The 17533-nt window shown below is 42.7% G+C and overlaps 1 protein-coding gene across 2 annotated transcripts in view; it reads right to left on the minus strand.

Annotated features, from left to right (window-relative positions):
• GPLD1 (glycosylphosphatidylinositol specific phospholipase D1) overlaps positions 1-17533 on the minus strand; it is a 655729-nt gene that overhangs the window by 184129 nt on the left and 454067 nt on the right. For both annotated transcript variants that reach the window (XM_086965460.1, XM_086965459.1), the window contains exons 17-18: positions 9213-9369; positions 4787-4925 (exon numbers count right to left, since the gene is read on the minus strand). In XM_086965460.1, coding sequence (XP_086821586.1) covers positions 4787-4925; positions 9213-9369 — 296 coding nt within the window. The remainder of the gene's footprint in view (positions 1-4786; positions 4926-9212; positions 9370-17533) is intronic.

The raw sequence follows: 17533 nt of genomic DNA on the forward strand, positions 1-17533 counted from the left end.
GGTCATCCCCTTCGGACTCACTGCCAGAGATCTCTACAGGTATCCGGCGCTTGGTAGCAATGTTGTGTAGTATTGCACACACAGCAACAATGCGGCAGTGCACATCAGGACTGTAGTACATGGCCCCACCAGTCTTGTGCAGTATGCGGAATCTGCTCTTCAGTAGCCCAAATATCCTTTCAATGCAATTCCTTGTGCGTATGTGTGCTACATTGTAGCGCCGTTGCTGTGGTGTAGCAGGGTTGAGGTATGGGTTGAGGAGGTATTCACGGAGGGCGTAGCCACTGTCACCTGAATGAGAGGAGCAGAGGGTGAGTGCCTGTGTTGCGCAGCTACTTCATCGCAGTGTAACATTGTGAGCCAAGTGTACTTACCAAGTAGGTGTCCTTCACCAAAGTCTCCCCTGGCCAGTCGTGTGTGGAGGCCGCAGTGTCGGAATATGAAGGAGTCATGTGTACTCCCCGGGTACTGTGCCACTATGTCCGTGATTTATGTCTTAGCATTGCACACCATCTGGATGTTGAGAGAGTGGTAGGACTTGCGATTGCGGTACAAGTACTCCGTTGCAGCTGGTGGGCAGATGTGGATGTGGGTACAGTCAATGCATCCTATCACATGTGGGAAATGCGCAACATTGTAGAATTGATGCTTGGTGTCATCCAAATCCTGTTGGCTGATGGGAAATTTGATGTGGTGGTGTAGCTGGGTCAGCATTGCGCCCAGGAAACTGCTTTGGCAGCGGGACATGGTGGGCTGGGATATCCCCCCAGCAGCCGCAACTATCCCCTGGAAGCTCCCGGAGGCCAGTAGGTGCAGGCTGCACAATACCTGGACATGTGTGGGCACGGCATTGGTCTGCCTTGTTGGGTGCTGCATCAGGGGGTCAAGGTCCTGAATTAGCTTGATAATCATTGGCCCATTCAGGCGGTACTTTGCATATATTTGCTCTCTGGTTTGGCCCAGCAGGGTGACCCGCTGGCGGAATATCCTCTCCTGGATTCTGCGTCTCCTCTGTGCTGCTCGCTGTAGCCTTCGCCGCCTGACCACCATGTACAGTCCTGGCATTGTGAGACTCCTAATGCTGCTGCTGCATCTCCTTAAGTGTGTCTGGTCAGGCCTGCACCTGTTACTGATTGGGCAATGGTTTTTCAAAACTTTTTTTTGCTATGGCTTGGATGGTTACCACCTGCTTTGGGTTGTCCTTAAATTGCGCCTCGCAAGCTGCGATTTAGGGGGTTTTCGCAATTAGCGATTTTTCATGAATAGCGATTGCGATTGTTTCGTGATTTCGCTATTTAAATCACAGAATCCGTGGTTTCTCGCAAATTCCGATTCGCTAATGGTCTACTGCCGGGATTCTGCGAATCTTTTAGGGATTTTCGCTATTCTGTGTGTGTGATTTCGCACTTTTCTTCGAGAATACCGATTTTGTAAATTGCGCTCGCAACAGCATTTTCGCAGCTATTGCGCTTGCAATTTTGCTTCATGAATCAGGCTGTAAGTTCTTTAAGGATCATGAGTTGGCCACTCTTGTTGTGTGCATATACTTCAGGAAACTGGCCTTCTGGGTGAATTAGTGATTATTTATTTTAAATTCCATCTTTATCTGGGCCAGTGATGTATTGTGTGGTAGCCAAAACATAGACTTAAAGATGGTGCTCTGTGCTTTGTTCAAATTAGCACTGAATCTCCCTGGGAATTCCTCTGTGCCATACACAAGAACGGGAATACGTTTTGCGCTGATAATCTTCAAGATGTGGGCCATTATGCAGTTTTCAGCATTGTTTGAAAAGCAAATTGGAGGGATGCAATTTTGGGCTTCAATGAATTGAGATCTATTTATTGGCCTCCTTTATCATCCAGCCAAAATCCAAGTATTTGTTAGATTTAGTCAAACAGTGCTTATTCATGAACCAGGTACCTATTTTTTCTGCCAAATATTAAGATGTTTATTTTTTCTAAATGTATTGTCATTGCGTTTGAACTGCTATGTTTGTGTAATGCATCAATCAGTCTTCGTAGTTCCATCATCGATTGACCTAGAAGGACTACATAATCTGCATAGAGGAGCATGGTCATGGATTTATTTGCAGGTTTTGGAGCAGGGCTGCCAACAGAATCCGGTTCAGGTACCAGGTCACAGATGTTCAGGTTAAAGAGGGCTCAGGCCCGTATGCACCCTTGTTTGACATAGTGATGGATCTTGATGTTCAATTAATCAATCAAAAGCTTTATTAGGCTAAAAGCCATACAAGACAGATACAAAAACATACAGAGATAAATACATTAATAGATCTCATCCTAAAAACACAAGAACATGATTATTTAAACAGTATTAAAATAAAAGGCAGACTATAAGAATATCATAAAGTGTTGTGCATAGAACAGAGAAGAGTATCATCACGTCTCACTGGTCTAGTATAAAACCAATTAAAGAAACATCATACAGTGTCATGTGCATAAACAGTTGGAGATATCATCATAACACAATCAAAGGAGCTCCGAAAATAGCAACACTCAAGATAATACATGATTGTTTCTTGACAATCCACGGGGCATATTATCAAGGACCGGTGTTAAAATTATCACCGTTTTATTGGCAGGAAACTGCCGATAAAATGGCGATAATGGGCTTGATAATACTCCCTTGTTAATTCCCAGAGAAGCCCATGTTCTGGTGTTAACATGGGCTTCTATGGGAATTAACAAGGGCGTATTATCAAGCCCATCAGTTTCCTACCGATTAAACAGTGATAATTTTAACACCGGTCCTTGATAATATGCCCCCACATTTCCTATGCTTCAAAACGTGCTGAATGTAGTTTACAATGAACTAAAAGATGGAAGAGGTTGCAGATATTACATAGCTGTCTTATGATCTTCAATATTAGTTAGTATCCTCTAAAAGTTGTAGCAAACGATGTCTCTTAAAAGAGCAATAACACTTACAAAACATGATCAAGTGCAAAGTTGATTGCGCAGAAAAATCATCACATGGACACGGGGCAAGAGTCATAGGATGGCTTAAAAGATCAGGAAATGCCACCAAATAGGGTAAACGTCGTTTACAACGTGGTGTTTACACCGCACGACCTTTACCACGCTGCCATTACAACGCAAGTCGTTACTACGACTTGCACTGGATGGCGCTGTTGGTTAAGGAATATTGTAATTTTATATTCCAACACCTTCCCTACTGTTACGTGGACTGGTGTTGGAATATAAAATTATAATATTCCACAATCCGCGCCCTCCAACGTAAGTCGGTGTAACGACTTGCATTGTAATAACCGTGTTGTAAAGTACCGCGATCTAAAAGATCGCGTTGTACTGACGTACATCCCCAAATAGGGCAAAGTGCTAAATCTCAACCTGGTTAACAAGGCCCGCTGGTAGTTCTTACCTATCCAATTAAGGTAAAGTTCAATGATGGATCCGAAATTCAAAGGGCTGTACAAACAGACCGAACATTTGTCTGATTCGGTGCAAGCTCTTGTATGTCTGTTCCACATCCCAAAATGATCTTTGATGGTCTGATGAGTAGCTGTCGAAAGAGCCCCAGGACATTTGTAATAGTCAGATAAGCCCAAAATATTACTCATGTTTTTGATGTACATTAACCAGGGGATAGGGGTAGCCTTGTCTAAATGCGTACCATCCCAATCACAGAACGGATGAAATTGGCTTTGGGCTGTGTCCAGATTGCTAGCCACAAATGGCAGGTCTAACCATTCTTAATTGAAAAATCCCACTATGCTCCATCTCGAAATGTGAGACTTGAATCTCAACTTCTTTTTTAAATTCTTCATATAAAATGCTAAACATTTGGGTATCTTAGCTTTTCAAGCCCAGGATCCACAAGTCTGAAACAGCCTACACTCAAACTGAGCTCTGAGACCTCTTTGCTGATTTCTAGAAAAGCGTTAAATTGTTGGATGTTCAATAACTAGTCTTTTCACAGAGCTACCTGCATAAGTAGGAGTCTAACTTTCACCAGGAGACTCATTGTGTAATTCACACTCACAAAATGACCTAATGAAATGTACACATAGGCCCACCCAATGAGTTTAGCTCAAGGGGGGAGCGATTACCCAAGATCATTAACTCGCTTTTTTCCCCATTCAGTTTCAGAAAGGACTCATTCATCCAGTTGGCAATTTCTTCTAAGCATGGGCGCAGACCGGGGGTAACTTTCGGCTCTATTAAGTCCAATCATAAGTTGTGTGTCATCTGCGTAGGTGACTATGTGTATTCCAAAAGGTAATACCACCTCTGCTAGGGAGCATGTGTAAACGTTGAATAAGGTGGGGCTCAGGGATGATCCCTGCGGTACTCCACAACAAAGGGGCATCTGCTTAGAGTTCACCTTGCGAGATGATCTGATACTGCACAGAACATCATACAGAATACAAGAAACATGATTTTGCACTCAGGACATAGAGATATATGAACAGTATTACTTTAAAGAGCACAATTGATCTACCTCAGAAATAGGATTTGTTTCCATATGCAGCTACAGACGTAGAATTGAAGGAAGCTTAGCAGCTGCTTGCAGATTTTAATTCAGAATGGTCTGCAAAGGTTGTACATATGCGGATAGGGTCCACATTGCCAGAGTAGACCTTAGGTTCACAATTCTTTTTTTATAAATTGTGAAACAAATGTTACCAGCTCATGTTCTAATTTAACTAGTGTGCATGTGCATACTTTTTTTGGCAAACCAGAGCTTGACATTCATAATAGCGCAAGTTGGCCATTGCATTTTATCAAAATCAATAGGACATACCTGCTGTTGCTCCAGGTTGGACTTCCAATGAACAGTAATGTCTGCTTCTCCAGCTTATGACTGTGAAGTGAGTACCCAAACCATGCATAGTCCTGTTCACCACTGACCATCCAATCAGCTTCCTGTAGCGACAAGCGACCTAAAGAAAAGAAGAGAAAGTTAATGGTCGTGGTCAAATCATTATTTGGTCCCTTTCTCTTTTTCCTTACCAAACTCAGGGCAAGCTAAAGGAACACGCCTTATGCTTATGCTTACAACACTCAGCCCCATTTTGTTAGTCTATCCCCGTCTTTTAGCCAATCCTGATTCCGATGCAGTCTCGTTACATCATTGGATTGCTTCAGATGTGGAGCTGGTAGCACCAAGCAGAGTGGGGAAATCAAATAGGCTATCCCCCACTGCCCCATGGTTCTCCAATGCCCTTAGGGAGCTCAAGAGTAGATGCAAAAAAAGTTTGAACGCAAATGGAGGCTGGATTATTGTGAAAAAATGAAGGCAAACTATAAAGAAGCCTTAAAAGTGTTTCATAAAGAGTTAAAAACAGCTAGACGAAATCATATTGCGTCAAGCAGCCGAAATGCAAAGCAGTCGAGCAGCGAGATCTTTAAGGTTGTTCAATCCTTTTTTAAGCCTCGGGCACTGGAGACAGAAGTAACTTCATCCCAGCCCTGTGTAATAAGATTGCGAACTATTTTAACGACAACATCGTAAAGGTCTACGAGTCATTTCAGGCCCCAGAGGCCACTGTCAAAGAGGGTAAATCTCCACTCCAGGGGGAGCTACCTAGGCTTAGCGAATTCTCTCCTATTCTGCCACAGGATGCTCTCATGGAAATTCAGAGATGGCGTTCAGGAGCCCCAGATGATCCATGCCCGCCCAAATTATGGAAGGTGCTAGCATCCTCTTTGGTGGATGGATTGCTACATATTTGCAACACCTCTTTGAAAACTGGCACCTTTCCAGATAAATGGAAGCATGCAACGCTTCTCCCACTTAAAAAACCAAAATGGAGACCCGGGCGATTTAAAAAACCTGCGTCCGATCTGGCTTCTACCCGCTCCAGGAAAAATGCTCGAAAAATTGGTTCAACACCAATTGACGAGATTCATTGAGCAGAATGTGATTTTGCATGATACTTAATCAGGCTTTTGAGCAGTATTTAGCACAGAGTCTGCTCTGTTGGAGGTGGCAGAGTCGATTAGGTGGTCACTGGATTCAGGAGCACCGGCGTTGCTGGTGCTCCTGGATCGGTCAGCAGCTTTTGATACTGTTGACCACACTATCCTTGGTGAGCGCCTAAAAGAAGTCGGATTGGAGGGAAATGTTGTCACATGGCTGACCTCTTATTTGAGTGGATGCACTCAGAAAGTCACCCTCACGCCATATGAATCCCAACCAAAACAACACTGGTGCGGGGTACCACAGGGCTCAGCACTGACGCCTTTACTCTTTAACCTTTACCTAGCTCCTCTGTTTTCCCTGATTGCCAACTGGGGGTGAAGGCCATTTCTTATGCTGACGACACTCATCTGGTTTTCTCCTTTAAAGAGCAGACTATGGATGGTTTCAAAAATTTCCAGGGGTGCTTACGTGATATAGCTATGTGGATGAATTCTAATAAACTAAATCTAAACGCAGAAAAAACAGAGGTTCTGTTTTTTGGGCAAGGTAATGTGCCCGAGTCAGAACTTTGGTGGCCAGCTGAAATGGACACTCCTCCTTCCCTGGCCACCTCTATCCGAAACCTAGGAGTGAAATAGGAAGCAAATCTGTCCTTCTCAACCCAAATCCAACAAGTCTCTTCGACAAGTTTTAGTAAGTTAAAAAATCTCCGAAAAATCTTGTACTTTTTACCGGAAGATTGCCGCAAAACAGTTGTACACGCTACAGTTACATCAAGGCTAGTTTATGCCAATGTGTTGTACCTTGGTCTCCCTAAATATGTAATCCATCGTTTTCAAATGATTCAAAATGCGGCTGCGAGACTGGTCTGCCGGATTTGTTTCCGACAACATGTCTCTCCGCATTTACACAAACTCCACTGGTTACCAGTAGCGAAAATAATCATATTTAAGACCATGACAATGGCCTATCGGGCTCTGAATGTAAACTGCCCGAAGTATCTGAAGGAAAGACTTTGTCCCTACAAACAAAAACGGGTGTTGCGCTCTAACTCCTCCAACTGGCTGCAGACTCTGCGCTTTGAGGAAGCACGACTGGGTGGAAGGGCATTCTCGGTCAAAACAGCTGTACTGTGGAACACCCTCTCAGCCTCTTTGAGAAGCGCCAAGTCAGAATTCTGTTTCAAAAAAGCCTTGAAGTCATGGCTATTTAAGACAGCAGCATTGTAGACCTGAATAATATGCACTTTTGCCTCAGACGCCTATTTACCTAGTGTTTCTAGCGCCAGGACACCCCTGTCTTGGGGGTAGCTGTGGCGCTTAATAAATCACAGTATTATAATTACCTGTAACTATGGATTACTTAGCCTTGTGGTGGATGCATCTTACAACCCTTAACTACATCGCTGCTGCAGCAATTCCCCTCCTGTGCTGCAGATCCTTTATTCCCATGGTTTCATGACGAGCTCAGCTCGTCATCAGCACAGCTCAACCGTGCCTCATGACGAGCTGAGCTCGTCATGAGCATCGAAGGGGTTAATATATGATACTTTAAACTCTGATTGGGTGCCCCATTTCAATATCTTGCATTTAATTACTCAATAATCTAGGAATATTGAAGCTTAATCAGCGATTAGCTTTCAGAATTCATTTTTCGTTAAAGCGATCATGGCCTCTTAAGTGTTGCTATGCAATCAAATGATGGACGGAATGCTGAATGAATCATACATTCATCCCCAGTCAAGAGATCTGGTTTAAATCTATTGTTCTTTTGCTCAACATGCCACCCCAGTTCAGACCCAGCCTTATGCAAATCAGACTTGACCCTGTTCCTTATGGGAACAGTCCAGGCCGAACTGCCAAGCCAGACTCCCTGGACCAGAAACAGGCATCCTGGGACCTGTTTCAGGGTAGGGTTGTGCACTGCGTGGCTGACACCATTAGGTGGCTCCCACACGGTTGAGCTATTTGTAGTAACTCCCATTTCTCTACGAGAGCTTGTACTGTGGTCAGTTTCTGACCGCTGCATAGGCTCCCATAGAGAAATGGGAGTTTGTGACTGCATCATGTGCAGTCGCATCGTAATTACGGTTTCGGACCGCCGACCTGAGGAAACTCACAGTTTCCAAACCGTCCTAATTAGGGCCATAATGGATAACCATGTAACTCAGTGGAGAAGTGTGGCTCACCGGTTAGAGGAGGCAGACCCAGAAGCAGAGGTCGGCCCGGGACCAGGGTTCAATTCCCGACGCGGCAGGGTTTGGAGCCCAAATGTCCACGGACCTGATAATTCTCGCTTCGGTGCCTACTTGAATCAGGGGTTCACGCTCTGCAACTCTGGGCAATAGCTTGCTCAATCTCCACTATGGTCCCCGCGGCGGGATGCCTTGCTTTCACCTTGGGGGTGCCCATCTGGGCTATCCCACAGGGAAAAACCAGGACGGGTTCCCAAAGCAAGCGCCGAGATACCCTTTGTAGTGATACGTGCGCTATATAAGAAACTACATTACCATTATTTTTTACCAATATTAGTCCTATATTACCATTGAAATGTTCTTGTGACATCATAAATCATGAGGCTGATGGCTGAGGGGTGTGTAAGTTTCACCAAAACCTAGAAGTGGCAATAGAAGACTACATTATGTTTCCTCGATGTACTTTTTAAATTACATATGTATTTTGTGGCCGGTTTAGAAGATTATTTTTTTAAACAGAGAAATGATTTTGAAAACAGTAAGTGAAAATATAGAGTATACTCTATGGCTGACTGTAGAAAAAAGAAGAAAATAATTAGGTAGTGAAAAATATCGACATTTAAAAAAAGAATTCTTCGCTTTGGTAATGAAAACACTGTCTGTGTAGAAGGGAGACATGGTCGAAGCTGTTCTATGCAAGATGCTGCCAACAATGGGCACTGGTTGGAATTAGAATGTTCGGAATGTATTTACTTTTAATGAATAGTAAGTTGACTAAACAATGGACATTAGTAATGGTATGAAGAATGTTTTAGTAATCTAGGCTTTCAATCTGACGATGAAGTCCATTCACTCACACATTGTGTGATTGTCTTCTAATTAATACAAACATGTTCACAAAAACTAACAACTTGTTAGCTGTAATTGATAAATATTTATCACCAATTAAGGTGCAGTTAATAAATATTTATTACCTAGAGTTAATTGCAGTTTATGTTACATGGTGTACAGATACAGCAATTTTCATTTTGCCCAGAGTCATGAAGGCATGCACTCAATACAATCAGTCCAACAGCAATCAAATACATATGGTCAGTATGCATGCTTCACCTTTCTTATTCCTATTGGTGCTGGAATAAAAGGCAGCCACCAATCCTCTTTGCTCCCCTCCACCAGGTGCATATGGCGATCCAATGACAAGGTCCTTTAGGCCGTCGCCATTGACATCAGCAGACAGGAGTGTCCATCCAAGGTTACAGTATGTTTCCTGAAAAACAGCATTTAGTCTGCTTATGCATTAGCAAGTACACATCAACAAGGATCAGTGCAATATAAGCAGTATGTATTCATGTGTTTAGTGTGTGTAGTGCTAGCTAGATCCTATAGCACAAAAGAGAACTATAGAACAAAGCGGCTACATAAGAATTATAGTATCGCTGGTTTCAAAGTTTTGCTGTGACATTCTCACATTTTTTGCAAAAACGACTCAACTGAAGGGTGACAAAGTTCTACGGTCGGATTTTTGTGTGAAAATGATTACCTTCGCAATTTGCGCTGCAAATCTAAGCAAGGTATGCACTCACATACAAACGCTTGCCAGGTAACGCTCTTAGGGAATATCCTGGTAAGGAAAAAAACGATGCTTGGGCATCAGTAGAGAGAAAGTGAGATATTCCTTTAACATTTCCCATAAATAAGGGTAACATTGGAGCAAGAACAATTGTGCTTTATCTATGGTTTTTCACTGGCACATTAAAGCAATTCTGCTAGACAGCTAGAAGCGTCACCAGCCGAAATTAGGTTCAGTAATTCTTTCATTTATGTATTCACTTACATAAAACAAAAAAAAGGAACAAATGTCAGACTTGTTACATAGTGGTGACTTCGGCTAATCATTAAGCACTTAGGTTATTACTGGTCTTGTGTAAGTTCCAGGTGGAGGCACATCCATAGTGCCTTCTTTATTGTCATCAGATTAATTTTGATTCCTGACATGTATCATGTCCAGGTTATTATAGGTGCTTCCCGTATATCATGGCAGCATTTTATGTTTTAATTCCTTTTTGATGTTTTAGTGATTCTACATGTGTCACTTTTATATCTTTTCCTGTAGTGTTACTGGGTCAAAGCATATCTGGGGCGTGGCTTGCACACCGAAAAGGATGGAGGCAGACTGAAAGAGCTCTGCTCCGCATCAGAGACTATTGATTTGGCTCTCTGTCCTAAGCAACTTGACTGTGACCAAAAGTTAGGCACATCTTTATGAAGCCTTGGAGATGATTGGTACACCATTTCCGTCCTCCTTCTTTCTCTTGCTCGGCTGTAAATGCTGATTATGTGTGATTCTCTTCAGAGATGCAGCAGCCATTTTCTCATATGTGATGCCTTCGTTTTTGTCTTTTCCTCACAATTCAGCTGTCTCCTAATGAGACACTGTTCCTCAACCTGATATATATGCAATGACTTACCACTTCTGTATGTGTTATGGAAACCTGGATTATTCTCTTATTTCTTCATTTATGGAGCACCTCATAACCTATTACCTGCAGCCTCATTGGTTACTTGTTGACAGCATTGTTTTCCATTTAATTTAAATACCAATTTACTTTGGCAACTTGCCTAGCTGCCTTCCTGAGTAGAGCTTGTTTGTTACCTGGATGTACTTATTCCTCAAATCCAGCTCTCACTAGTGAGATTATATATATTTCAGAGAAGTGAAATTCCAAACACATTTTCCTAAATTGGTACCCACCTTTCTTTTTTTCTTTTGTGAATCCGATAACAATAAAGGACTACACTGATCCTTGTACCTCAATTTATTATGGGCAAATAATTTTTACCCTCTCTATTTTTTTATGGGGAATCGGGGAAACTCAAATTGAATTTCAAATCTTATGCAACTAATTCTTATGACTCCATCAATGCTAATTCCTATTCTCCAGTGATAGCATGCCTTCAACCATTCCTAAGCTTAAATCTTAAATAAAACTTAAACATGCTGGTTCTGCTAAAAGGCTTAAACAGGATCCCCATCTCCTGACAAATCCACTGACTCCATATGTATGGAGATTTTATCGGATGAAATACGAGCTCTTCGTCATTTTGTAGTAGAAACAAATAGAAGAATCCAAAATGAGGATGCAAAACGGTCTTCTATGGAATCTCAAGTTGCTGAAGCCAATCAAAGAATTTACCACATTTAAAATGAAACTTTCAAGATAGCCACTATGCAGAAAGAAATCCATTCTCTTCAAAAACAGTCTGAGGATTTGTAAAATAGGACTCAGCATATTAATCTCTGCATTTATGGCCTCCTGGAGGATATTGAAGGCAACCATACTGTTTCTTTCTTTGCCATTTTTCTGCTACAGCTTTTGGAATGTCCTAGCTCTACAGTTCTCAGCATCCAAAGAGTTCATTGACTTGTCCTTAGACATTCTATCAGGCTTCTTCGTTTAAACCCAAAGGAATTATGGTCTTATTTCTAGAAAACACAGACCTTCTCTTGAAACAATTACTGTGGTTTGAATCCAAACTTTTTTTTACCAAGGATGTTGCCAAATTTAGAGCTGATAGATAGAAGGGGGTTCTTTCTCTTCACCCAGCATTGAGAACCTTAGGTGCTTATTTTGGTCTGCTCTATTCATGAATTTTCAAGGTCACCTATAATTCAATTCGCAATTGAAGAAATTTGTACAAAACAATTCCAGTGCTTCCACTGAGTTAGCTGGTCCTTCTTGTTGTTGATTCCAGTTCATCTTTTGTATTTGTCTTGATATGTTTCCCATTCTTTATAAATTGACATTTTTCAGATTTACTTTTGGTTAGCTTCTTTTCGTTATTTTAGTGCTCTACATATTTTTCTCCTATAACATTATCTTTTTCTCATTTTAGGTCTGGCTGTTTCGTATCGTCCTTTATCATCATTTTGTCATTCCTGTTCATGGTTTGCAAGTGCACGTGGTACCTTGATTCTCATCCCTATGATTTGTTGCCATGGCTCCTCCTCCTAATTTCTGATTCACATAGGTATATTTTTCAGTTACCACTTGAGTGGCATGTACTGTTTTCTTCTTCATGTTTTCTTCCTCTGTCCCCTTTCCTTTTTTTCTATATTCAACCTCCCCTTTGCACCTCCTATGTTCCTATCCTTGTTCCTCTGTTTCTCTTTCCCTATTGCCTGCATTTACCTTTTATTTTAGGCTCATTGTAATTTTCTCCATATTGCGTGATTGTTAAAATTCAGAGCTATCCCATCGAATGTTAAAGGTTTAAACCACCCAATTGGGGTACACATAATTCTTTCTCACTTGGTACTATATAAACCTGATTTACTTCTCCTTCAGGAGACTCATGTTGCTGATACAGAAGTGCAGAAACTGAAATAATCCTAGGTAGGCACAGTTCTTGTCTCTCTCACACACAATTAGAAAAATGGTGTTGTTATTCTTTGTAGAACATATAGATGTTTCTATTCTTTCCCAAGAAATGGATCCTAATGGTAGATGGATTGTTGCTGAACTTTCTGTAAATAAAATTCCTTTTACAGTTTTTAATGTTTATGGTTCAACCCAGAATGATTTTTCATTTTGGAACGATATTGGAAAGTATTGTCTCCAATTTGATTATGAGAATTTTGTTCTTGGTGGAGATTACCGTCAGATTGTTGACCATTTTCTTGACAGACAATCTTTGGTTAAGTTTATTCCGCAAAAAATGCACAAACAATGCTATTTGCTTATGTCCCACAGATCTTTAGTCGACTCCTGGAAATGATGTAATCCTACAGCTTGTGTATATACCTTCTTCTTTGCTGTTCATAGCTCTCTTACCAGACTGGTCCGTTCATTTGTTAGTAAACACCTTTCTCGAACACTTACTAAAGTAGAGATTGAACTGGTATTTATTTCAGACTATGCCTCGGTTGTAGCTGATTTAGATGTACTTCCTATCCAGACATTCTCTAAGAGATGAAAAATTAATAACTCCTGGCTATCTGATTTTCCCAATTTTCGTCTTCCTTTACAGCACTTGCCACTGATCTTTCCTCCATACATCAGAACCCTCCTGTACTTCCACAGTGACTGTGGGACTACTTTAAGGCTACTGCACGTGGCTTTATTATTGGGTGTGACACACTTGACCAACTTTACACTTTAATGACCAATATTTAAAGACTGGAACACAAATACTACTCTTCTAAATCCAATGATGTCCTGCATGATTTAGCTGCTGCCAAACTACACTTTAACAAAATTTCCTCTGACAATGCCTCTACCTACCTGCTAAAAAGTAGTTCTAGATACTATGGGGGTTGAAATAAAGTAGGCAATTGTTTGACCAATTATCTTACAGTAAAGAAAGACCATAGCAAAATGTAATTCTTACAATCCAACACAGGAATTGCACTATATAAAGACTTGGATATTCTTAATGAGTTTGTGAACTTTTATAAATTGCTTTATACCCTGGAATTTAATACTGACCAAATAGATATTGATTATTTTCTGGCCTTTATTTTGATAAAAATGTAAACTGTTACACCGCCCTGACACAGAACACACCAATGCTTATGGTCTGTTCAGGTTCTTCCACCTTAGTGAAAAGAACTCCCAGGTGGTTGGGTAGTTCTCCCTACTTTCAGTTGGAGGGGACATGCGTTATACCTGGCATCTTTTGGCGTATTTCCCGTCTTTTTGCTTTCTGGCCTCCTCTTTTCAATGGTATGTTGGACTTCGTGTTGCTGGTTTAGTGCCTCTGCACACTTTTTCATTGCTGTTCATTGTTAAAATGCTAGTGTCCCTACTGTAAATTGTGTTTATGGATTGGTGTTTCCATGTTTGGCTTATGTGATTTACTTCTAAGTCCCTAGTATAGTGCACTGTGTGTACCCAGGGCCTGCAAATCAAATGCTGCTAGTGTGCCTGCAACATTGATTGTGCCACCCACAGAAGTAGCCTTTCAAAGTTGTCTCAGACCTGCCACTCCAGTGTCTGCACACAGTTTTTACTGCTATGTCAACCTGGCAAGTGCCCCCCATGTACCTGGTCCTAAACGTCCATTTTCTTACATGTAAGGCCCCCTCAGGTAGGCCCATGGTACCCCCATGTTCAAGGTGCAGTGTATGTAAAAGGTAGGGCATGTCCTGGTGTGTGTGACATGTCCTGACAGTGAAATACTGCCAATTTCATTTTTCCCCATTGACAGGCTATCTGTCCCATAGGCTATCATAGGCGTTGCTTTGTAACATCTTACAAGCTTAACTTTTGAGTGGGACAAGATAGAGAAATAGTCTTAATAGTGGATAGCGGATAGTCTTTAAGGCACTTACTCTGGCTCACAAGGCCTTCCATGCATCTGGGGCTAAGTACATTCAGAAACGCCTGGCTTTTTACCATCCGGCTAGATCTCTGAGGTCAGAGTCGTTGTCTCTTGCCGTGGTCCCTGTTGCAAGAAGAGCACGGACTGGGGGACGGTCCTTTAGGCGCCTGGCTCCTCAGCTCTGGAATACCCTGCCTATTTCGCTGCGTAGTAATTCCAATCTGCTGGCTTTTAGAAAAAGTCTGAAATCTTGGCTTTTTCTGCAGTAGGTCTTTTTCTTTTCTTTTCACCTGCCCTGTTGTTTCTGCTGTAGGTCATAAAGCGTCGAAACACTCCACGGAGTAGCCGCGCGCTACATAAAACATACCTAATATTAACATTAACAAATAGTATTTTGTATGCCTGAACTCAGGATTTGAAAATATATATTTTAGTAAAGATGATTCTTATATTAAGTGTCTGAAAATACCACTTTTAGAAAGTGGGTATTTTCTTACCTAACCATTCTCTGTGCCTCTCCTGGTTTGTGTATTGACTGTCTGTGTGTCTTGCCTTTCATAGGTGACTCATAGTTGGGCTGAGTCAGCCTGGTCTGCATTTACAGTGGTGGGAGGAGTTTTCACTAGCACCTGAATAGGCATTGTCCTTTCAGCACAATGATGTCTATACCTCCTGTAGTGAAACTGGGCTAGAGTTGACAAAAACTGGTTTGGACTGGGCTCAGAGACCCTTTCCACAAAGAAAACAAAGAGTAAATCTAGTATAAATATCAGGGCCCTGACCCCAGGACTTTGGAGCTCTTTTGGATCCAGGGACCTGCCAATAAGAAGAGCTGAAGAAGCTGCAAGGAGGAACTACCACTTTGCTGTGTGCTTTGCTGTGTTGGTCTGCAGTGGCGGCTTCTGTCTTGGGCAGAGAAAGGGCCGGACTGAACTTTCTGCAACTTCTTTGTTTGAATTTCTCCAAGGGCTTGAGGTAAAGCGTGCCCCCTGTTCAAGAAGTCTCAGGAACAGCAAAGAATTCAAGTTCATCTACTACCAGCAATGAAAACAGTGGGTTTTGTGCAACAGAAGAAAAAGCGACCCAAGGCCGTCAACGACGCTGCTATTGGCTGCGTATTCTGAAGGCACTGCACTTCGCAGCAAAACCCTGGTCTCATCAACAACACTATCTGAAACCGCCAGCAGCCACTGCTTGCACCATGAACTGCACTTCTCACCGCCTCGCTTCACACTGCCACCCTGCTATCTCCAAAGACGCTGCTCCACTCCGACATTGACGTCGCTGCATGCACTGTGGTTTGAGTGCATTGCTCACAAGTTACACAATGCACTGCCTCATCCCACAGCTCAGCCTTGGCCTACTGGTACCATCAACTCCAATTCTTGCAAGTTACACAATGCACTGCCTCATCCCACACCTCAGCCTGGGCCTACTGGTACCATCAACTCCAATTCTTGCAAGTTACACAATGCACTGCCTCATCCCACACCTCAGCCTGGGCCTACTGGTACCATCAACTCCAATTCGTCAGCTGATGACTTCGCTCAGCAACAATGACGACACTGACTGCACTGTGACCTGCTAGCACTGCAACAAGCACTGCACCACTTCCCACTGCAGTCCTGGTCTCACAAACGCCTCTGGACACTGTCACCTAACTGCTGCCTGCACCACAACCTGGAGGCACCACACGCCACTGCACTTCACACCACAGTCCAGACACCCACTGACACCAGCACTCCTGACTTCACCCGCACAGTGTTTAATCTGTAACGCATGTGACTTCAAGGGCCCCACGACTCCTGCATCGACATCCGTAACCAACGCTGGCTCTTCAGAGCTCACTGCGAGGTCCCCGATGCCCTACATTTCTAAAGATACTCTTTTGCTGGTTTTCCCAATACGGTAGCTGGCCCGTGACACCATAGTCAACCAGAACTGTTTGGATTTGTTGTCCATGCCACTGTAATAGCCCCGGACAGAGCTATCGACTTCAAAGAACTGTATTTAAATTCTAATTTTTGCTTATTGATATTCCTAAGAACTGTATGGTGGAGTTTTATCATTTTTGGTCTAATTTTGCACAGATAAAATATTGGATATTTTTCTAAAACTGGTTTGGTGTCCTTTTGTAGTGTTTTCACTGTATTACTGTTGGTTATGTGCAAATGCTTCACACACTGCCTCTGAGATAAGCCTGACTTCTCGTGCCAAGCTACCACGGGGGTGAATAGGGATTATCTTAAAAGTACATCCCCCTTATCCTGATCAGGAAGAATGGTCCCTACTTGTAGAGGGTGATAATATGCCAACTAGAGACCCCCATTCCTAACATAACCCAACCCTGGATATGCGTTGTTTAGATTGAGATACATTTCTTATTGAAATAGTTTCTGCCCTTTATCTATTAAAAAAGGTAACATTTCTGTTCTGATGGGTTTCTGGGTGGGTTTTCAGTCGAATTGTATTCCTACTTCTCTTTTATTCCATTACCAAAAATGTAAAATTTATTTCAAAGGTACTTTTTAGAAGTTACAAATGGGGGTGGGGTCGCACACTACTCACACACCGGCGGTGTCGCCCCTAAGGACTCTGGTCAATGTAGTAAAGTGTTCGCGATGCATCATCTTTCGATCTTCAGCTATCTTCGCTGTCTTCGCCATCCCTGGACACGTGTTTCGGGGTTTCATCCCTCGTCAGCAGGGATAGGTAGTGTTCTGGGGTTGCCGATGGCTGCCAATATCTGCCAGGTATAGTACCACTACGGCGCGTAGGTGCGGGATCCCAGGCTCGTCAGCCCGCTGCTCAAGGGAGCTTTAAAATTACAAATGAGGGTGGGGTCGCACACTACTCACACACCGGCGGTGTCGCCCCTAAGGACTCTGGTCAATGTAGTAAAGTGTTCGCGATGCATCATCTTTCGATCTTCTGCTAGCTTTGCTGTCTTCGCCATCCCTGGACACGTGTTTCGGGGTTTCACCCCTCGTCAGCAGGGATAGGCAGTGTTCTGGGGTTGCCGATGGCTGCCAATATCTGCCAGGTATAGTACCACTACGGCGCGTAGGTGCGGGATCCCAGGCTTGTCAGCCCGCTGCTCAAGGGAGCTT

This window comes from Lissotriton vulgaris, chromosome 4_1 (genome assembly GCF_964263255.1).
Source record: "Lissotriton vulgaris chromosome 4_1, aLisVul1.2, whole genome shotgun sequence".
NCBI classification, from domain to species: Eukaryota; Metazoa; Chordata; class Amphibia; order Caudata; family Salamandridae; genus Lissotriton; species Lissotriton vulgaris.